The following is a 23787-nucleotide window of genomic DNA, read 5'->3' as shown; positions in this document are numbered from 1 at the left end:
TGAGCATCTAAGGAACACGAGGTGGTTTGGTTCAAAAGATGAAAGACCTCTGACAAAACATACAACAAAATTCCAGCTTTTAAAATTCCAACTTTGAAACCTTTAAATTTTTAGCTTCATCTCATTATTTATGTGTGAACATGTGAGGAGGGGCATGATGATGGGAGACAAAAAGTCATATGCACCAGTCACCACCACCAGCTGAAGTTCCAGGAAGTGTGAGCCACCTGAGGAAGCGTGCTTGGTCCTCTAGGTCAGGAAGCACTCCTGGTAGCCATCTCTCCAGCTCCAAATCTGAAATCAGTATTTTCTCTATTCTGATTATCCAAATTGATCAGTACAAGAAATGCACCTCCAACAGGAGACAGCACACTCAAACTCAGAAATATACCGGGAATGATTTAGCAATAACACCATGAATACTTACATTTATGCAGAATAAAGTGGTCATCCTATGCAGGTAATTTGGATCATTTGCCATTACTAACACTTTAGGGACAATGGTATTCTGGGCCCACTCTGTACCAAACTTCTGGACTAACTTCATGAGGTTGTTGGTGGCAGCTTCCCGGATGGCATATACTGCAGGAGAGTCCAAGCAAAGATCTTCATGCTACTTTCTTTACACACAACCTACTTTACTTCATCCATATCACACAGACCCAGAATAAACTCTGTACAGACCTAACACACACATACTTAATGATAACATGCTGAGGCACAGCTATCACAGTTCTAAAATGTCTGTGTGAGGAACTCAGTCTATCCATCATCAATTAGCAAACAACTGCCTACTAGGCATATGTGCTGCAGACAGTATCAGATACCTTCCCTCAAAGATCAAATACTCTTATCAGAGAATGAAAAATAGGCACTCAGGCAGTCCCATGGCAGAGGACCAATTCTAACACATACAGCACTGGATAGGAAAGACTGAGCAGAAAGAAAGGACTCTGGGAAGAGAGAAGTGCTTCGCTGGAAGACTAGAGAGGCTGTGTGTAAAAGGAAGGGGGATAGCAGCCTCGGGATGCAGTGAGCAGAGTAACAGCACAAGGGAGAGGGAGAAACCCTTGAGACTGTCAGGGACAGCTTCTAAGACAAACAATAGACTTTAGGAGCATCAAAAAGAACAGCTGAGAGTGATATTGAGGAAATCCTACACTGCTATCAAGGTCTTCTATCGACACAGCTGCAAATGAAAGTTCTTCTCCACTGCAAATGCTCATGTTAAGACAAGCTAATAAATGTACCTGCACTGACAGATAATAAACTCATTCAAAATAATTTATCAAAGACATCCTGAACCTAAACCATGAAGTCTGAGTTGCTATGCCTTCACAATTCGTTGTTTTGTGCAATCCTGAACACAAAAAGGCCTGCTGCTCCTTCATTTCTTATTCAAAACTTGGACTTAGATAACAAACCAAGGGGAAACGTTCCTGGCTCCTCCTCCTCTCACCTGACAAGCACAACCCTCAAGGAAGGGAAAAAAAAAAACAAAACAAAACAAAACAAAAAACAAAAACATTTCAATCCTTAGCAGTCTACGCAAGCTTCCAGAGAGATGGGAGCTAGGCAACTTTTCCCAACTCACATCCTGCTGTAAGAACACTAGGAACAGGGGAAACAGAGACAAGGAACCATACCCACGACCAATGCTCAGACTTCTGTCTGCAGAGAAACACCCACCAGGATGCCCAGAAGCATCCTCAGGACAAGCTCAAGTCAAGTGTCAGCCCTCTAAGAGCTCTTTCCTGTCACATACATCATCTGTGCTCTAGCCCTCTCCCCTGTCCTTCCTTTAAAGGGGAGCTAATTATTCTCACTACAATGCCACTAACGCACAGTTCCACTGCCTAAGGAACCAGAGTCTGAGCCTTGCCCAAGACCTCAACTGTACTGAACTCTACTTGGCCAGATGCCTACTATGTCCCTGGCACCCCTCACTTCTCTTTTCAGAGGAATGCAAGCCTTTCCCGAGTTCTGCTAGTCTTCTCTCCTTGTTTTGTCTATGACTCTGTCTTTCCCCTCAAGGTCAGGCTGATCTAACACTGTCTGTTCTCACTAACTTTGATTCGATATTTTTCTTTACCCTATTAAAGATAAATTAGTAAATGCAGTGCCCACCACTTAGAAAACAAAACCTGGAACTTTGCTGACCTTTCCCGCAACGAGCCCTGGCCTCTCGTCACACTGCCCACTGACAGCAACAGCCTTTTTGCTGCCTTCTGTCAGCTTCTCCAGAGTGCTCACTCTGGTCATCCAATCGTTTCATGCCAGGAAGGGCTAAGGGAATGTTTCCAAAGAAACCTGCTCACTGCTCACTGTGGACCACTTAAAGTGCAAAAGCACCATTCCTCTTCAAATTATAGAAGTCTAAGCTACAATACAGACGCTGTAGGAAGACCCACAGTGAAGGGCACATTCTCAGCTGCCACTGCACCAGGGAACCCTGTGGTCCCTACTGTGTGCTGCCGCTGCAGTACACAAACTCCCAAGACGAAAGGAAAAAAGGGGGAGGGATACTTAAGCTGCATATAGCAAGCACCTCCCACAGAACAAGTGCCATGAACCTCCTTGTAGAATATTGGAACTTTAAAAGTCCTTCAAAATTTGAAGGGGAAAAAAAGCCTGACTTAAATCCAGAAGGCCAGCTTTCAAAGGAAGCAACAGAAAGCTCTCTGGGAATGCCACTGACATTAATATTTACCAAATGTAAACTCTTCTAAATAGAAAAATAGTTTCTTGGACTGGGAGTTGGTTCAGTGGTTAAGAAAGTACATGCTGCTCAGTTCCCAGCACCTAAGCCAGGGGGTTCACAAAAGCTGCCATTCCAGATCTAGATCAGGATCCAATGCCCTCTCTGGCCTCCAAGAGTACCAGCACATGCCCATGCTCACATATAGACACACATACTTACACAGAATTTAAAATAAAAAAATTAAAGAACCTTTCCTATGATTTACCAAGTTTCTTTTATATTGTATAAATGGTCATAAAAACTTAACTTTTGAAAAAAAAAGAAAAAGTTGAAGTCTTCAGTGTAGTTTAAAAGCACCAGCTGTGCTTTGCCCTAACAGACCGTCCTGCACAGCCTCACAGTCTTCCTTCTACACTTAGACATTATAATATAAATGTGCTTTTAACAAAACCACCTACAAGTGTAAGCACATACAAATCTTCCTCTTCCCCTAGTACCTAGTCACAAGTGCCCACAGATAAACGTATGCAATACATAATGTATACACAGTACACCGAGGGACCACAGCACGATGCTTAACGCATTCACCGAGACACGGGCCCAAAGCTCATGGGGCATATAGCACATGAGAACTTTGGGGCACTCACTGCAACAGGCCTCAGGCCAAACTAAAGCTGCCAAGTCTAGGACATGGCACAGAGGGCCCCTCCTCCTGTCAGCTGCCAGGGAGATGAAGAGATATATGCTCACACACTGCCCTGAGGCATGACCAGAAGGACACCTGCTCATTCCTGTTCAATCTGAACTGGCCTGAGCTCACGTTCGCTAGTCCAGGAGCAGCAGGCAGAGAACAAACAATAAACTTTCCTTTCACCAGACCAAAACCCTGGCTCTGTCCCAGGGTACAGCACATAGCCCCAACTCCTACTGCACCTTTGCCGCTACCTCAGAAAGCCCAAATAGCTGATTCTTTCCACCCAGGCCTTCCCAAACTAGCAGCCTCGTCTGCAGTTAACAAGGACGCCAGCCACAGCAGGTCAGCTTCAAGCCCTGGCACTGGAGGAAATGTACATCTAAGAGTCTGAAATTCAAACACAGTAGGAGGTAGAAGAGAACGAAGAGGTTACTGAGCACATAAAATACATTTAAGATAGAAAATACCAGGAAGTACAAATATCAGACCTGTAGTCAGGCGGGGCATGGTGGGCCTGCCTTTATTCCCAACACTCAGGAGACAGAGGCAGAAGGCCAGACAGGGCCACACAGGGACCCTGTCCCAAATGAAGAAGTTACAATGTTTACGTAGTCAGGGAAAGCTAAGGGGAATGTCATCAACCTTTCTTCAGCACTATGCTCAAGGCAAAGTGCACCCACAGGATTCGTCTCTCAACAGCCAAGCGTGAACACCACACATGCAAAGGCCTGGACTTCCCATAATATCTGTTTTAATTTGTCTACTCACCATGATCCACAAGCCAGGCCATACACAAAGAATTCAGCTTTTCATCAAAAAACTCCACACCCTATGGATACAGAAGATTCCATTAATAAACATTTCCAAAATTAGGTCAAGATGTTCTATTTACATTGCACAATAATTACCTAAAAGCTAACTGCACACTTCCACACAAGCTGAACCACAAAAAGATCCATAAAAACAATATTGTAGAATTACAAACTATGAAACTATCTTAGTAAGTAGAAAGCAAAAAACAAGCAAAGTAAGTGGTGCAGGCCTGGCTTACAGAGGACGGGGACTGAGCCAAGCATGAGGTTGAGAAGGGCTGGCACAGCATAGCAGGAAGTCTGCAGAGCAAATCCAGAAGCCATGGGAAAGTGAATTACCCAGAAAAAGAGCTGCCGATGGGCTTGATAATTCTCATCTCTTTTTGGTTAACAACAAGTCCTTAAGAATGAGGCAAGTGACATCGAGATATCACCAACAGAAGGCAGCATTTCTAGGGCATAAAGAAAGTAGCACAGAGAAAAGACAGCATCAAGTGTGCAGGGCAAAAGGTAGGTGTGACAGCTGGAGCCACCCAGACTCTCCAGCGGGTCAGTTCACACAGGCAGGGAGGGGCCCTAAGAAAGACCTCTCAATGTAGGACATGCAGACCACACAGGTGAGCCTGGGATGCACACTTCCTGGCGCCTTCCTTCTTCGGTCATTATGCTTCCTGACCAGCGGCGACATATTTAAATAAAGACCAATAACAAAGGTTCTGTGCTCTATGCAGGACAGCATCACCTTGCCATGACCAGTTCTGGCAGGCACTGTGACCACAGTGTCAGCTCTCAGATTCCTTTTGTTGAGGGTTTTCCTCAACAATCCTCCAGGTTGAGGATTTTCCTGTAATCTCCTTCAGAAACTCTGTGGTTTAACTTTGTATTTACTATAAAAGCCAGGCTGGATAGTCTTAAATTTTTTTTATAGAACTAAAAAAAGTTTACACATGAAAAATTAAGAACACATATACTGAGGTGGGAAATTAGAGAAGACCTGCTTTGGTTCCCACCACCTCCATGGCAGCTCACAACTGTCTGTAACTCCAATTCTAGAGGATCCAGTGCCACCTTCTGGCCTCCAAAGGTACCAGGAGTGTGCTTCACACACATATGTAAGAAAGACTCTCTGTCTTTCTCTCTCTCACAGACAGACACACGCACACACAGGCACACACAGTAAGTTAATCTTAAATGAAAAAAGAAGCTAGGTGTGGCGACACACCTTTGATCACAGTAGTTGAGAAGCAGAGGCAGGTGAATCTCTGAGTTTGAGGCCAGCCAGAAGAGTTCCAGGACAGCCAGAGGTACAGAGCGAAACTTCTCTCAAAAACCAAACCAACAAACCAAGACAAAAACAAAAAACAAAAATGGGACTTTGTACATGTATTTTGTGGTGCGCACCTGTATCCAAGCCCTCTGGGAGGCAGAGGCAGACAGATTTCTGAGTCTGAGGCCAGCCTGGTCTACAAAGTGAGGCCAGGACAGCCAAGACTACACAAACCCTGTCTCAAAAGAACAACAACAACAAAAGAATAGATATGCTAACAAGAAGGGATGGTAATACAGTGTCTATGACTGAAGCATGCCATCCTGGCCAGAAGGGTCTAAAAATCAGGCAAGACACTGTCAGTCTTGTTTCCATCCTGCTCTGTATGTTGCTGACAGCTCTGGAGACGTTCCACATCTATGGGGGCTAAGGCTTAAAGAAATAGTAATATAATCCACCCTCTGCCAGAGAGCTGCTGCGGTCCATCACACCCATCATTAGCAATGCTGCTTTCCCCTCAGGACAGTGACCCAAAAGCTCACTGAAGAACAAAAAATGACCCTCAACGCTTGGAAGTGATGGTGGAAAAGCTCAAGATGGCTTCACCTGACACATGGATATGCTGGAACAGAGCTCCTCAAATCTGATAAAACACAATGCCATGGCTGCCTTCAATATGCATGTTCATAAAATACCGAAATAAGCAGTACGGTGCAGTGGTCAAGAAAATATAACACCATGTGTTGTGATGAAAGGAATGGATCTATGCCTTGGGGGAGGCGGAGTTCAGTACAGTCAGCAGTAAACTGATATAGGAGCATTCTTAAAACCACTCGGGTCTTCCTTCATCCATAATGCAGGAAAATGCTGTTATTTTGCAGAGTCCAAAGCCAAACTGACATATCCTGAAACTGTATTTTCCCTCCACAGATCCGTCCTCAAGTCACATAGGCTTTACATAACACAGCATTCCTACTGCATGAGGATATTCTACACATTTATCATGAGGCGGCAACAGGTGACTGTTTCTAGAGCACCATTCTGTTAGGCTATAATGCACTACCGAAAATAAAACCACCCTATGCGGCAGGCAATGGTGGCGTACACCTTTGACCCCAGCACTCAGGAGGCAGAGGCAGGAAGATCTCTGAGTTCCAGGACAGCCAGGGCTACATAGAGAAACGAAACCCTATCTTGAATGAATGAATGAATGAATGAATGAATAAATAAATAAATAAATAAATAAATAAATAAATAAATAAATAAATAAATAAATGAAAGCTTACAGGCCACACAAAATTTGGCTTCAGTGCATCTGACTAATGCGCTAACAATCCGACTCCCAGAGCCTACAGCTCACACGTGCACAGGTACTCACCAGCTGGCCAGCCAGCAGTGGCATATACTCGATGATAGCCAGGCGGACTCTCCACTTAGCATCTTCAGCCAGTTCCACTATGGCAGGAAGGAGAGACTGAGAGAGCTGACGAATTCCAATCACTTCATTTACACAGTCCAAATTGGAGATGATATTTAAACGAACTTCAGGACACTATAAACACACAAGCCCAGAAGACGACATGTGAAAATTAACTCCTTTGCCCAGTATTCTCCTGGCATAGTAAAATAAAAAGTGCTAAACAGAATTTAAAATTAGAGCTGAGCAGTAGTGGCGCATGCCTTTAACCCTAGCACTCAGGAGGCAGAGGCAGTCGGGTCTCTGTGAGTTCTAGAACAGACAGAGCTAAAACAGAGAAACCTTGTCTCAAAAAAACAAACAAAAAAAGTATTTAAAATGAGAAAGTACTAGGCTGGGCAGTGGTGGTTCACACCTTTAATCCCAGCAGTAGGGAGGCAGAGGCAGATGGATCTCTGAGTTAGCCTGGTCTACAGAATGAGGTCCAGGATAGCCAGGGCTACACAGAGAAATCCTGTCTTGAAAATAAATGAAATAAAATAAGGAACCAGTGACTGTAATATAAAAATTTAAAAGAGATATTTCTAGATATGTAAGACTTATTTCACGAATGTTTTGTGGACGCATGTTTATGTAGCATGTATGGACCTGATGCCTGCAGAGGTCAGAAAAAGGCATCAGGTCCCCTGGAACTAGAGTCACAGATGGTTATAAGATGCCATATGGGTGCTGGGAAACAAACCCAAGTCTTCTAAACTAGCAAGTGTTCTTAACCACACAGCCACCTCTCCAGCCCTTAGTGTTTGTTAGTTTAGTTGGTTTGGCTTTGAAAGACAGCATTTCTCTGTGTAGGCCAGGTGGCCTTGAACTCAGATTCACCTGCCTCTGCCTCCCTAGTGCTGGGACTAAAGGCATGGACCACCACACTCAACTGGGCTTGTTTTTTAATATGTCCTTGTGCCCACTTTTTGGGAAACCTGTAACCCCATACCCAAACAGAAGGACTATCAAATATCTAAATTATGTTTTTTTCCCCCATTTATACATTTTGGGTCCTATTTTAATAAAATCACCAAACCAAAATCACATCAGTCAATGACATCAAAGCAAAATAATTCATTGCCAGACTTACCTCATCCTTTAACTGAGCTAAAAAGAGAGGCAGAAGATGTTCAATGGTGTTCTCTTTGCCCAAGATTGTAGATAATCCCATAATTACAGAAGCTAGAGCTGACTTGACATGTTGGTTGGTATCAGACACTAATTCCTAAAACAGAATAAAAATTAAAGACAACAGAAGCCTCCACACCACCTCCCAAGGAGTCAACAGCAACCTTCACCAATAGACCCAGCCATCTGCTGGTCACAGACGATGCACCCACGAGCACTTTACAGTATGTATGCACAAATAAACTAGATATTGCCACAAATGTTATATATTTGATTCATTTATGCCTCTTCTTTCTTTCAATGCTAAGAGCTTCCTAGGCACAGTAAATAAAATGAAGTCACATTTACCTTTATATAGGGCAGGATTTGATTCATAATTATGGTCTCTCTACCTTCAATGGGCAGGTTCTCACAAAGTTCTAAAACAGATAAACAAAAAATGCAATGCTGTCAAGGAGCCAAAGAAAATAACCAGATCTTCCCAACAGTCCCAAGTTAAATCATATGTCTAAGCAAATAAACTCTAGTGGGGAGATGAGCCTGGTTCACAAAGCACAGCCTGAATACCCATGTGTGATGAACTAATTCAAACTCTAAGAAAGAAGATACAGTGGGTGTTTGATCAGAACTACAGAGCAGCAGTGACAATGCCACGTTCTACATGCTGGCGTCAAATTTGTCTGCAACATCTTATACATTAAAACTATGCCAACATCCTAACAGGACAAATGCATCCAAATAGACAGAAATGTTGCTGCACACTCATTTTTCTCGTTTATACATTTTGGGTCCTATTTTAGCAAAACACCAAACCAAACCACAGCAAATCAATGATGCCCAAGTCAAAGGACTCAAGAGCCAGCCTCACCTCTTACTTTGTGGGCAGCAGCTGCTCGAACTTCAGCTTCGCAGTCTCTGAGGAGGCTCTGGAAGGCGGGGATGAGGTCACTAAGTGTGATTTTAGGTCCCACCGCTTTCTGGAGCTAGAAGACAATTCATACAGGTTTAATGTATACTAACAAAATAGTACATCATCAAATGTATACTACAACCACAACAGGCTGTTAGACTTGAATGGCACATACTTTACCCACTGACCGGCCCCAAAGCGGAAAGATTAAGTTGTCTTTTTTTTTTTTAATTTGATGTTATATTCAAAGCCATTCAACAGAATTTGTTTTAATAATTTATTTGTATTTTATATACACTGGTATCTGTGTGAGGATGTCAATCCCCTTGAACAGGAGTTACAGACAGTTGTGAGCTGCCATGTGGGTGCTGGGAGTTGAACCAGCTCCCCGCGAAAGATGAGTCAGGACTCTTAACCGATGAGCCATCTCTCCAGCTCCTCAACAGAATTTGTAAGTTTGTCAGACAGAAAATCTGTGGGCAAATGTCTCTGAGGTTTTTAATACCGGAAATCCCAATGCATTTACCTCTGAAAATTTGTCAGCTACCATATAGCGAACCCTCCAAGATTTATCTTCTGCTGCTTGCCGAAGTGTAGGCATTACTAAGGCCTCAAGGTCATCCTGAGACAGTAACTGGGCAATACTGACACAAGCTTCCACAGCTAGCAGGCGCACAGAATCCTAAAGGAAAAACAATCTGTTCGGTCAGTTTGCTGAAATAGGGCACACTGAATGCAGTGTGAGGCTGCTGTCACCAGTACTATTTCAGAAAGCGGGAGAGAAAAAAACCACTGTGCTGGGCTAATTTATGTTAACCTGACATAGAGTCATCTGTGAAGGAAGAGTCTCAATTGAGAAAATGCCTCCATAAGACCAGGCTGTACACAAGCCTGTAGGGCACTTTCTTAGTTAATGATTTATGGGGAGAGCCCAGCCCTTTGTGGTGGGTGCTATCCCTAAGCTTTCTATAAAAGAAGCAGGCTGAGCAAGCCATGTGGGGAGCAAGCCAGTAAGCAGCGCCCTTCCACAGTCTCTGCACCAGCTCCTGCCAGGTTCCTTCCCTGTTTGAGTTCCTGTTCTGGCTTCCTTTGATGATGAACTACAATGTGGATGTGTAAGCCAAATAAACCCTTTCCTCCCTAACTTGCTTTTTGGTCATGGTGTCTCACTGCAGCGACAGAAACCCTGACTAAGACAGCCACCACAGATGATGGTGTGTCTTATGTCTTCAAATGGCTGCAGAACTTCTTCCGTTGCCTAGATTGGCATGTGAAAGTCATAAACATAGCAGCTAAACTATCTTGACTACGGCGCCAAGTTTTTATTAAATAAAAAGGATGTTCTAAATGTTATTTATTGCATGTTGGATAATGTGTGTGGAGGTCACCAGACAGCATCCTTGAATCATATCTCCCTTTGTACCTTTCCATTGGTTCTGAGCATTGAAATCGGGCAAACACTTTACCCTGAGACATCTGATTAGCCCCAAAATATAAAAGCCTTAATAAAGTGCTGAAAAATTTTATTTGCACAAATAACTAATAACATATTTGAAGAGTCTAAAGGACAGGGGAGATCACTTTGTTAGCTTTTTCCAACTAATCACTGGCCATGGGCATAGCATGATATGGAGTGTGTAAAGGGAGACACAGATAGTGAAAAGTTAATAGCAAAATAACAAAGGTGAATTGCAATGCTGAAACTTAAACTGAGATGACCATGCCTAGTAAAACAGAGCAGAAGAAAAGTAGAAAAGGCAGGCAGTTAACTTGCTTTTCATGCCAAACAGGATACTTGAATGGCTTGAGTAAGAAATGGAAACACAAAATAAAGCACAATTAGACATTAGGAGTTAATGATTTCAGACATATGAGCACCAAAGAGAAATGACACAAATTACTGTATATGTAATACAATACACACATAGAGCATGCACTGGAGAGCACATGTGCGCGCGCGCGCGCGCGCGCGCACACACACACACACACACACACACACACACACACACACACACACACTATGGTACATGTGCACCCTCATGATTTACCTGCTTCCTGTCAATGTCACCCAACTGGCCTTCTCTTTCTATTTTTATCCCTCCTACAATTTTGTTTTCACACATAAGCCAGAATGGCCTTTCAAAACTATAAATCACATGTCACACTTCTTTGTAGAGTCTCACCACATCTAGAGAAGAAAACCCTCCCCTGGCTAACAATCTGCACGCACCCTTCCTTCTCCACTCCTGTCCTACTGGACTCTCAACCACCATGCTCCAAGGTTGGTCATTTCATGGCCTCTCTTCTGGGCTCTTGGGCTCCTGGAAGGAACATACACATTTTCTCTCATCTGTTACTTCTTCAGAGCTGTCTACTGACTTTAGCAGTCAGTGTTCTATTGTGTTACATTTATTTTCATTTATGCCTAATATGTATCATGTCTGTTTTTCTCCATTAAAATGTTTAAGTTCCATGAGGGCAGGGCCTTGTATGCCTTTAACACAGCACTGAACACTGGAACTGTGCCTTACATATGTAGGTACTCTATGTAGGCATTCAATAAGTGTTTTAATCAATGAGTAAGCCATGAGCAGATCTTCCATAAGTAGTCAGAGGGGCCATAGTGTATTCATACTTCCTAACAAAGCATTGAACATTTTTTTTTCGGTGCAAAAATGTTAATAGCCTTGCCCCACCTAGGAGACGGGTGAGATTCATGTCACTGGTTTCCATACTTTAGGCTGCTTTCATGGCCACTTTCATGCCACAGAAGTGGAGTTCAGCAATTACAACAGGGGCTATATGACCCTCAAAGCCTAAACTATTTCCTAGCTGACTACCACCCCCCCCAAAAAAAAATCTGTAAACAGGAAGTATAGAAAATGTCAAGGATTCTAAGCCTGCCTGTTTCAGCATGGAAACCACCAAATGCATGTGCCATCTCCATTCCTGGCAACACTGTTGCCAACGTTTAAATTTTAAGACTTAGAAACTTGGGGCTGGAAGATACATACACTCAAACCCTAACTGCGCCACAACTAGCTAAATACAGCCTTGAACAAGCTTCATAAACTGGCTGGGCCTCCATTTCCTTGAGTATCCATGTCATGGGCTGTTAAGAGAACCTAATTCCATAATACATGCAGCCACTTAAAACAGGCTGGGAGGTACAGTCAGTCCGTGTCCATGGTTCCCCACATCAAGGATTCAGCCAACCATACATCACAAATTTTCAGGAAACATGTTTTTAATCTGTACAAAACATACAGATAATTTCATATCACTATTCCCTAAAAAAGGTATTAAAACTATTTACAGATCATTTGCAGTATAGTTTTTTTTTTGTTTTTTTTTTTTTTACTGTGTTGTGTGTAAGAGTGGCTACACGCTACCACAGCAGATATGTGGCAGTCAGAGGGCAACTTTCGGGTTCTGAGTTTTGTCTTCCACCACCTTACTTGAGGCAGGGTCTCTCGTTTCTCTGCTGCTGTTGCACTGTGCACCCCAGGCTAGCTGGCCCCTTAGTCTCAGGGGGATTCTCCTCTCTCTGCCTCCCACATCACAGTAGGAATGCTGCATTACAGACCCGTGCCACTACAGCCAGTCTTCCACATGGGTTCCAGGACCAGACACAGGTCCTCAGGCTTGGGCAGCTATCACCTTTAAAGGCTGAGCCATCCCTCCAACACTAGTTTACATTATACAAGGCACTGCAAGTATCTAAAGGTGACTTAGAGAAGTACACAGGAGGAAGTGGACAAGCAGTGGCAAATATATCATTTTACATGTGGAAATTAAGTTCTATAAAACATACACCCTTACATGATCCTGCAACCATCCCCACCCTCTGTACTGAGAAACAACTGTATTAAGTAATTTAGGAGTTCCTGACTTTTATCATTTCTACACCAAAGAAACCAGACCTTTGGATTTAAGATTGCTATCATGTGTGGTAGAACCTTACACTAGTACAGAAATTAACGGAGTCAGAATCCCAGGAAAAGCTTCATCTTTGTATCGTAATACTACACACAATTCTGAAAGAGACCCATCCCTGACAGCCCTGGCCAGCTTCCTAGTATAGAACCTAATAACTAATCTCCGACTCCAGTGGTGCCTAGTTAAGAAAGAAAAACAGCAGCATTAGGATGGACACCAGGCCAGAACTGAGTATTAATTTTGCAAAAGAACCCTACATTAGAGTCAAAACTCTCCAAATAAACTTTTTTAAATTACTAAACAGCATATCTATGTCTTCGAAATCAAAAGTCTTGAGTTACCTGTTCATCTGAAGCTAGATTCGTGAACAATGGAACAATTTCAGTTTTTACACTGTCTAATTCCAAAACTTTTGCAAATTCACCCAATTTGGAAGCAGCAGCACGTCGCACCATTGGTGTATCATCTGAGCACAGGGAACGGAAGTGCCTGCAGCATAAAATAAGGTATTTAATATCAAACATTTGGTTAAACATGTCCCAGTACCAAGAGACAGCCGTTTTAGAGTCTCTCTCTCTTGTAAACATCAATGACTAAGTTTCTACTCACAGATGTAAATAAAGGACTGGGAAAACAGCTTAGTCAGGAAAGTGCCTGCCTCTCAGGTGTGAAGCCCACACATCAACCCTGGGACCTATGTGACAGCTGAGCAGTAGCAGTGCTTATAACCTCAGCGGTGATGGGCAGATCCCTGAAAGCTTACAGGCCAGGTAGACTAGCCTAAGGGTGAATTTCCAGGCTAGTGAGAAACCCTGTCCCAAAGAAAAGGAGGAAGGTACCTAAGGACCAACACCAAAGGTTACCACGTGACACACACACACACACACACACACACACACACACACACACACACGAACAAAATAACCCATCAGTATCCTCAACCACATGAAAAAGAATCACCAACCCTGCTAGCCTAGTATGAAGCACTGTTGGACACAGAACATTGTGTAATTTTTAGCTGTGCATCCCCAATAATCCCAAACACCAAAAACCACTGTCTCTTACTGTCGAATTTCTGCCTTGACAGCATTTGAAGCTCTGGGATAGCAAACGCTGAACAAACCACACGCAGATGTTCGAGATGTGAACCAATCCCCACTTGCCAAGCGCTTCACCAGAGGTACAAAATGAGCTTCGAGCGCAACGGGAGTATGCTCCTGGGAGATCTGCCTCAGGGACTCCACAGCCTTGTCTCGAACAACAGTTTCCTCCACCGTGGCCAAGCTTTCCAAAGGAGGCTGCAGAGAGCAAAAAGGAAAGTCAGAGATGACAACCTGTTAAAGCAGGTTAGACACAGATTGCCACCTTTTATGTGACTGAAGGGAAATGGTACATGTAACCAGAATGTTAACTACATCAAACCAAATGGTAACTTTCAGTTCCCACAGTGATAACATATGGTGTGGCCAACCTGAAGACATGACTTCTGTAGAAAAGCCAAGATCACATGTCCCAGATGGCAATTCCCAGATAGTGTCTACAAATGACACAGCAGAAGAGACTTGACACAGTGTCATTATTATCGGGAGCTGATGATTAAATGATAGGCAGCCATATTCAGAGGGGAATGTACACATTTCCTTATCAACAATTCCAAAACTATGGCCAACTGTGGGTGCCACAAACGAATGATACTTTCTGGTTGGGCTACAAAGTCCATACCCTTTTCATACTGTCCTACCCCTCTTGGAGGCGTGAGCTGTCCTGTCCTTAAGCATTCAATGGCACTAAGTCATGCAACCAATAACAAGCCGAATAAAATACTATTTTGTTTTTCCAAAATATATTCAGAATCTTTCCGTGAGCCAAAAAATATGAGTTTCAGACAGAACAATCAAATAAAAATGCAGAGATGTGGAAGACCTGGCAGCTATAGAGACATAAAAGATGAGAGGTTCAAGGTCTGGCCCTATTAGTAACTGAGTGTGACACGGCCTGGTAGACAGAGACAAGCTGCTGCTCTGAACTTCTAACTGCTTTTCTAACTCTTCATTTGATCCTAGTAGACTCAGCAGAAGCGACCGACCAAGAGTAAAGGTTGTACTCAACAAGAGGAAGTGTGGCCGCCTAACACAGTCAAACGGTGGACAGCGCTGTGCTTTCCTAGAGGGCGTGTCAAAGGTCCACAGCAAAGACACAACTTTTTACTCTTGAGTTTTTCATGAGCTGTCCCCTGCCTACTGTGACACTTTCTAGCACTACTACAGGCGATGGCCAAACTCCAGAGAATGGCTTCTGAGTTATCCCTTCATTTGAAGTCTGCCCATTTTTCAATGTCCTTTTCTGAGCCCTGATGACCACTCCTGCTTACTTTAACCCCAAAAGTATAAAATACTTTCGAAGCTTTGAACCCAAAACACTTCCCAGTTGCAAGCCTATGTAAACTCATTCTTTCCATAAATATCATTATGCTGTAGCACTGAGGATCCAGAAGGAATGAGCACACAAGATGCCTTGCTCTAAAGGAGTCTACATACTAATGGGGTAGTCAGATTAGAACAAGGCGACGGCCAAGTGGGTGACTGTGAGGCTACTTCAGGAAAGCAGAGTTCAGGGAAGGCCTCTCTGATACAAAATGGAGTTGTCTGACTTACAAAGAGCTATAGAAAACTCTAAATAGCATCTCTCTCAGAGATAACATCTACAATGTCTTAACGCAACAATAAATTGTGTTTATAATGAACAGAAAGACTAATATGTATAAAATGAAGTTATCAAGAGGAACACGATGCATGGGTTTTTCATTGCTGTAAACCCAAATAGCTAACAGGAACAAAGGATTTATTCTGGTTCAGTTTCAATGGTTCATTTCATGGTTGCCTGGCCCAGTGAGCCTCAGCACAACAACATGGCATAATAAAGTATGTCAGAAGAGCTTCTCTGCCTTACTGCAAGGAAGCAGAGTCCAGGGACAGAAACCACCAAAACAATGACACTAGCTGGGGACAAGTATTCAGCACACGAATGAGCTTATAAGACTGATTAGGAATAAATGCTAAGTTAGTAAGACTAATAGCTTAGACATGAGGAAGGAAAAAAAGAGGATTTAAGAATATCTTCTAAAGGCAAGGCGGTGCTGCACACCTGCAATCTCAGCACTCTGGGAGGCAGAGGCAGGCAGATCTCTCTGAGTTCGAGGACAGCCTGGTCTACAAAGTGAATAAAGAACAACCAAGGCTACACAGAGAAACCCTGACTTGGAAAAAAAAAAAAAAAGAAGGAGGAAAAAAAGAATGTCTTCTAATGCTGGAATGTAGGTCAATAAAAAAGCATTCACTCACACAGCACACAAAAGCCCTGGCTTCAACCTCTCACACCACTAAATCAAAACTATCTTCTAGATTAGGCTTATATAACTGGGTACTGGTGGTACGACTGAGAAAGAGGCATATTTTGAGGGAAAAATGACAACCCATATAAAAATCTGTCAATTTCTACAAGTTTCCATTTACCTATTAGCCATCTATATCCAGAGTTCTACAGAATGATTCAAGGTAAAGTTAGAAACCATGGGAGCCAGCATCACATATACAGGGTAAAGCTAGGAACCATAGGAGCCAGTATAATACATACATACATATATATATATATATGTATGTATGTATGTATCGCAGAGCTAGGAACCATGGGAGCCAGCATCACATATACAGGGTAGAGCTAGGAACCATGGGAGCCAGTATAATACATACATACATATATATATGTATGTATGTATGTATCGCAGAGCTAGGAACCATGGGAGCCAGCATAACATCCATGAGGTAGAGCTAGGAACCATGAGAGCCAACAACATATATACAACATTTAAACCTCTAAAACAGACAACTCTGCCTAGTCAGTTTCTAGTCATCTGCATAGGGGTGCACACCTTTAATTTCAGCACTCCAGAGATCTCTGAGTTCAAAGATAGCCTGGTCTATACAGGGTTCCAAGCCAGCCAAGACTACACAGCAAGACCTTGTCTTAAACATACACACACACACAAAGAAAAAAAAAAAAAAAGAAGAAAAAAAAATCAAGTTCTTTTCCTACCCATCTCTAAACTAATAAGTCTACAGAGGCAGAAACAAGTTCTTATTTTTGACTGATAAAAATAAGAGCTGAGCTAAATTGCCTACATTATACACTCAACAACACTATTACTATCTGCCCAGGAAAAGATCTGCATAAAAAATGCTGCAGTGTTGTCTATCAGCAGATAATAAAGACACTGTCGATCCTACAAAGTTCCAGGAGATAAGTACTCACCAGCAGACAGTGGGCAAAGTCAGGGCCTCCCACCAAACCGGTGAAATTTCCCAGCTGCTCGGCAAGAGCTAACAGCACCTCATCTTCATCATAAATCGTATCTGGAAATAACAATATTTGGTCACCCGACAGGGTTAAGTGCCACTGGGCTGGCTGGCGCGCACACAGCTGCAGCAGCTTCCTACGCACTTTCTTCTCTAAGAAGTCTTCCTGATATGGGTCACAGAATTATTAAGAAATTCATATCCCAGGGCTGAGAGATGGCTCGGTAGTTAAAAGCACTGGCTGCTCTTCTAAAGGAGCCAGGTCCAATGCCCAGCACCCACATGGCAGCTTATAACTATCTATAACTCCAGGGAATCTGACACCTTCACACAGGCATACATGCAGGCAAAACACCAATGCACATAAAATAAATTATTTAAAAAGAAATTCATATCCCACATTAATTGCCTTCCCATTAGCTACATGGCATATGTTTGAGTATGTCTGAATGTAACATTTCTATCCACCCTGCAGAAGGCATCCACTCAGTCTAGTACTTATTGCTACTCTAGATAACTAAAACAAACAACAAAAACATGTTTGAAAGCCAATGAAAAATGGAGCGTGTTTCTTTAAAGGGACATACCTGTAAGGAAAGGCAGCAGTTCAGTTCGAGTCCTTTCTACCCCGAGTGCTAGAGCAATAGTTGATAACTTCTTAATACTGTTGAGACGGAGCTTTAAAATAAAGTGGGAGAACAAAGCAAAGAGTTGGTTGCAATTCCGGTCAAAGGGTCAAACAGGTGAAATTCTGGTACACAGTATACGAGGATGAACCTTTCACTTAGATCTTATTCGGAAGAAAACTCAAGGCCCGCTTAACACGTCATTAGCCGGAGGCGACCCTAGGCAAAACACTGAAGGGCGGGGAAAATAAATGAATGAATGAAAACGCGGGCGGCGAGAGATTCTGAAAAAAGAGAACTCTGGACGGAAGGAAGCAGGTGAAACGGTTAAACACAACTCCTCCCTTTTCAGAGAAAAGTTCCATCACAACTGATGCACCTCTCCTCCGGGTTGACCCGCCAGACGGGTTTGCCTGCGGACAGACACTCCACAGCACTTCAAAGGGACCCGGGCCGCCCCGCAACCCGCCCGCGCTCGGCTCCTGAGGCGGGAACCAGGTCCCCGCCCACTGCTGGGTGCCACTGCCCCAGACAGTGTGGAGAGGGCAGCTGGGAGCGGAGACAGGCCACCGCGGACCCCCACCACCTCCGTCCCGTCCCGTCGCGGCGCGGAATATGTCTCTGTCACCCCCCCTCCTCCCCCCCGAGGTCGCCTCCATGGCTGAGCCGGCCTTCCCGCTTACTACCGTGAGCGCTTCCGCCCTCACTTCGGCTCCCCAGCCCCATCCTAGTACCTGCACGTCCTCATTGCGGAGCTCGTCAATTAAAACCGCGATCGGGTAGAGCGAATCGTCTCCATCTCCGCCCGCTGCCCCCGGACAGGCCCCTGCCCCCGCTGCGCCCGCCATGTTCTTTCTCTTCTGGCTGGTCGCCGACGTACGCCCCGCGCTCAGGCCGCGCCCCACGCCCAAGCCACGCCCCATGCCACGCCCAGCGCCCCGGCAGGCGGGGCTAAGGCCAATCCGCAGGTTCCGGGGAAGCGACGAAGTCGAGTGTTCTGCCTGCGCGCGGAGACTCCGGCTTGGTCCGCATTTGGGCAACTGGAGGTCTGAACTCCAGAAGGGCGGGCTGAGAAAACCAATGGAACCCCTGCATCCTTTGCCCTGCCGGAAGAAACAAGGGCAGGGATTCATCCTCTGCTCACTGTGCTCTGAAGGAGAGGGGCCTTCCTCAGTGGTGGTTGTTGAGCCTCAGTAGAACTGTAAGGCCAAGACGGTACCCCTGGCCAGGAGGAAGAAGCTTTAGCACCTCCCCACCCCACCCCCAGCTCCGAGCTGGCCCTCAGCCACTAGGTCTCAGCCTCAATTTCCCCCAGGGCGGCCAGCCTCCACACAACCCCTCCACCTCCTTCCTCTGGCCTGTTTGCCAGAAGTGTGGCTGGCTCCTGCTCCTTAAGACAAATAATGAGGGCGGTGAGAGAAAATGAACAGTGCTGTCCAAACTCCCCAGTCAATATTTTTTCCACGCAAGCTGTTCAAAACATGCTGCTCTCTTGTTTTTGTGTTTCTTTTCAGTGTGGTACTGGAATGGCGCCTTCTGTTGTATTGTCTTCCCTTTCTTCTCTTTTCTTTTTTCTCTTTTTTTTTTTTTTTTGTTCTTTAGCAAGAAGCACAACAAGCAAGTATAATTGGGCCTCATTTTAATCTCCCCAGTTCGGTGGGATGGAAACTGACCTCCTAGGCCTACAGGAGTCCTAGAGGACCCCAGGAGGAGGTGGTCCTGAGCATTTCATGCAGAACTTAATGGAAAGTTTTCACTTGCCTTTTGGAACAGCACAAAGTAACTCGAATGCCTGTCTTTATTTTCTGCTGAAATATAAGCCACTTAAGACAGGCTGCTCTGTATGACTGTCATAGGTTCTCAAATGACACTATTTTGTGACTTAAGAAAATTGTCGAGTTATTAATAAATGCAGTTTAGGAGGTAAGATTTTTGTATGTTTTCTTTTTAAAGCATGGGACTCCTAGCAGGACAGAGATAGCCTTTCCTATTCAAAACTCGAAAACCAACATACTTATGCATTTTGGGTTTTAGTTTTTGAGTTTTTTGTTTGTTTTCAAATTCTGTCCATGAGCATATGCTTGAAGGCTCTCGTTTTATTTTCATTTTGATAACTTTTAGATTCACAGTCTGGACTGCTGGGGTAGCTATTTTTTAAATTTCAAAAAATGTGCGCGTGTGTGGTGTGTGTACAAAAACAAGCCACTGAACAAGTATGGTCAGAGAACAACTTGCAGAATGGGTTATCTCCTTTTACCAAGTGGGTTCCCGTAACTGAACTCAGGTTGTCAGGCTTGGTGGCACACCCCTTTATGCACCGAGCCATCTAGCTGACCCCAAAGACTATTTGAATCAGTCTTGCCACATGCGTTCAGCACCTGTATTTACATGAGTGTCACACAGCTTTTATTGTTCTGAGCTTATAAGAAATGAACAGCGGGACTGAAGAAATGGCTTAGTGGTTAAGAGCCATTTCTAGAGGACCCAAGTTCAATTCCCAGCACCCACGTGGCAGCTCACAACTGTCTATAACTCCAGTTCAGGGGAATCTGGCACCTTCACACAGACATGCATGCAGGCAAAACACCAATGCACATCAAAATAAATAAATCTTTAAAAAAAGAAAAATGAACAGAGGTAGATACTAAATGAAAAATATTTTTATGCACAAAATGAAAGCCAAAGGGCATCCTGCAATTACACTGTCTCAATGGTTCTAAAAGTGATTAAAAAAAAAAAAAAAAAAAAACAAGAAACAGGGGGCATGAATGTGGCAAACCCTAAAGCTGAGGTTGGGCAGGCAGCCCAGACTCACAAAATGTGGCTTACTTTTAGTTAAAGACACATCTGTCATACTGAATTACAAAAATATCAACACTATTGATTTTAATAATATTGGTCTTGTAGTTTCACTTAACCTATAAATCTGGCTTTGTAGATGTATAAAGACTAATTTTAAAAGAACATAATATTATTGGTTTATATTTGAAAATTTAAATAATGTTTAACAATCTGACTGAATCCCAGAGATTTCTGGTTTTTCTCTTTCAAAGTGGATCCAAGCCATGTTTAAGGCTTCAGTGCCTTTAATCCCAGCACTAGAAAGACAGGCAGATCAGGGGCTTTGTGAGTTTGAAGCCTGCCTGGTCCACCTGGTGAACTCCTGCTCACCCAAGGCTACAGAGTAAGACCCTGTCCCCTCCCCAAAAAAGTGCACCCAGGGGCATGTGCATAACCAAGTGCTTAGGAGGCTGGACGGGAGGACACATGCTTCTAGGCCAGCCAGGCCTGGGAAACTCAACCCTGTGCTCCTGCCTGCACCTGCCTGGCATGCAGCAGACACTATTCCATTCCTCAATATCTAGCAAAGGAAAACCAGGGCTAAACTAAGAGGGCCGACTTAGTGTTTCACCAGTGAAAGGGTCTGCAGGGTTCCTAAGACAAGGAGAAGAAAATTCTATTCCCTTATCTTAAAAGGTGTCCCAAGATGATAAAAGCAGTGCAGAGACGAGACTGGCTGGCCCCACAGCTTGATAGGCTCATAAACTTGGAACACTGGCATTAAGCTGCTCTGCTTCAGAGTCAGATGGGAGCTGCTCACCCAAGCACAATGAGGTGGAGGCCTACGGAATAACTATGATTAAACATGAAATCACAAGCTGAGGAAACAGAACCCAGAAAATTGCCTGCTTTGCGAGTCACGGAGGCCAGACTTCAATTTCCACCTGTGTCTCTGACTCATGGTGACCTACCTCTCCCCAAGCCTCAGTCACCCTCTCCACCCTCTCACCCCTGTAAAATGCAGCAAACCACCTGGTTCCTAAGCCAGGAACTGTGAAGCTATGAGAACAAAGCAGGCAATAAACACAGAGATGCTAATAAACCCTTCCTTAAAGAATGAAAATGGGCCACGGCAGGGAGAAAAAGGGCCAAGTCCAAAGGCAGACTTTGGGGAAAGATGACCTACTGATCGCCATTTGAGTTTCATCATAAACGTAGATTCCTGGGCCTGTGGATGTAGCTCAGCAACAATATGCTAAGCTGCATATGCTCAGGGCTTTGGATTTAATCTACAAAATGAAAAATGGAAAGTTAGCTAGGGAGACAGGTGCATGGGTAAGAGCACTTGCTGCAGACACATGAGCTCCTGAGTTCAAATCCCCATTTAAAAAGCCTGATGTGGCTGCAACCCCCATGCCCCTGGCGCTGTGGTGGAATATGGGAGACCCTTGGGGCTTGCTGCCTGCCAGCCTGGCTCTGGGATGAGTGAGAGATGCTGGCTGTCTCAGGGAGTAAGTGGTAGAGAATGATAGAGCAAGACCCCCTCACATATGCATGCACAGAAGAAAAATAAAAATGAAAAATAATTAATAATTAATCATCCCAGCACTCAAGGAAGAGGCAGGTGGATCTCTGTGAGTTCCAGACCAGCAAGGGCTATATAACACCCTGCCTCAAAAAAAAAATTTTTTTTTAATGCAGATTCCTGGCCTCTGTGTCAGACTCACTGAGTACAGGGTCCCCACAATTGGAGCCAGGCATCTTCTCCAGTGTGGCTGGTGTTTGAAATGTATGAATTAAAAAGTTTATCCAGAAAGACAAGCACTGGCTCAGAAGGGAACTGGGAGTCCACCTCTGTCCAGGAAAAGCAAACAGTCATGCTAACTGCTTATCGATAAGCAAATCCTTCCCTACTGGCTATGGGTTTTGCCTGATTAGAAAGATAATCCCATGTTGCTAAGTTCCCAGCAGGCAGCCATGCTCGGCCAACAAAGCCTCTGGTGTTAAACTACTCCCGTACCCCCCCCTCTCCACTGCCCACACACACCAGGAGAAGCTAAGGACCAGGAAGCCCAGGGGAGACAGCAGAGTCTAGGCTGAGGGTTGACAGTGCTGTCTGGAAATGAGACTGCTCAAAACAGAGCTCTGACACCCACACAACAGTTCACTCATCCAGTGTGAATTGAAAGAAGGCAAGGTCAGACATGCCCAGGTCCTGTAGAATAGCATAGCAAGATCACAGAAGCACAGGGTGGCAGAATCAACAGCGTCACAGCTCTGTGTTGCGCAGAAAAGGCCCAATCCTATTGAAATCTGTACGGCACTGTCATCTCAATTTGGCCTTCACCTCGTCCTCACAGAGGTTTACCAGCAGGTACAACGGCGATGCAGGTCCTATCCACAGTCACTAGCTAGCTAGCACAGAGGGAGAACTGTAGGTTACAGCACACTTCTGCTTCCATCCCATTAGCAGCACCAGCGAAAACTGAGCCATCCAGGTGCCTTCCCAAATCAGCCATCCCTTGGCATCAGGCAAGAGCTTGATGGCAGGATATAGCTCTACGCCAAAAGCCAACAATGCTTAAGGCACCTTCATACAATGGTTTGGTACTGGTGTTCAGTTTGCACCTAGCCATGTGTTTTAAATCATCTCCAGATCGCTTCACAGTCAATGCTAGAACTGTATGTTTAGGCACAGTGGCAAGGAAAGACATCTGTTCATGGTCAGTAAGCTTTCATTTGGATCTACGGACGCAGAACTTACGAATAAGATTGGTATCTTCATTTAGCAGGATGACCCTGTAAGCTGACTCCCAGGTCCATGTTTAATTTATTACAAGAAACAGCTCCCATGGTAGCACTCCTGACATCTTCTATTTACAGGAACACTGTCTCATTCTAAGGAACTCAAGTATTTTCCCCTCAATTTTATACCGATATTTTCACCTTCTTTCCCTCTTTTTTCTCTGTGGCAAGCACCCCCACCTCACGCCCTCTCTAAATGGCAATACTCAACAGTAAGAACAGGCTTTAGCTGAGGCTAGACAGCAATGGAAGAAAGCCCCAGTACTCTTAAGCATGGCAGCTGCTGATCTGTCCCTCATCCCCTGGGCAGCTG

The 23787-nt window shown here is 44.2% G+C and overlaps 1 protein-coding gene across 2 annotated transcripts in view; it reads right to left on the bottom strand.

Annotated features, from left to right (window-relative positions):
- Nucleotides 1-18756, bottom strand: part of Ppp2r1b (protein phosphatase 2 scaffold subunit Abeta) — a 31471-nt gene extending 12715 nt beyond the window's left edge. For both annotated transcript variants that reach the window (XM_055621758.1, XM_055621757.1), the window contains exons 1-12: nucleotides 18623-18756; nucleotides 17850-17940; nucleotides 17219-17319; nucleotides 13976-14208; nucleotides 13252-13399; nucleotides 9498-9653; nucleotides 8930-9044; nucleotides 8410-8480; nucleotides 8024-8158; nucleotides 6853-7026; nucleotides 4164-4224; nucleotides 428-582 (exon numbers count right to left, since the gene is read on the bottom strand). In XM_055621758.1, the coding sequence (XP_055477733.1) occupies nucleotides 428-582; nucleotides 4164-4224; nucleotides 6853-7026; nucleotides 8024-8158; nucleotides 8410-8480; nucleotides 8930-9044; nucleotides 9498-9653; nucleotides 13252-13399; nucleotides 13976-14208; nucleotides 17219-17319; nucleotides 17850-17940; nucleotides 18623-18736 (1554 nt within the window). In that variant the 5' untranslated portion in view covers nucleotides 18737-18756. The remainder of the gene's footprint in view (nucleotides 1-427; nucleotides 583-4163; nucleotides 4225-6852; nucleotides 7027-8023; nucleotides 8159-8409; nucleotides 8481-8929; nucleotides 9045-9497; nucleotides 9654-13251; nucleotides 13400-13975; nucleotides 14209-17218; nucleotides 17320-17849; nucleotides 17941-18622) is intronic.
- Between the last annotated feature and the right edge of the window lie 5031 nt (nucleotides 18757-23787).

This window comes from Psammomys obesus, unplaced genomic scaffold (assembly GCF_907164565.1).
Source record: "Psammomys obesus unplaced genomic scaffold, mPsaObe1.curated_primary_1811, whole genome shotgun sequence".
In the NCBI taxonomy this organism is placed as follows: Eukaryota; Metazoa; Chordata; class Mammalia; order Rodentia; family Muridae; genus Psammomys; species Psammomys obesus.
This window is presented reverse-complemented; position numbering and strand designations above follow the sequence as displayed.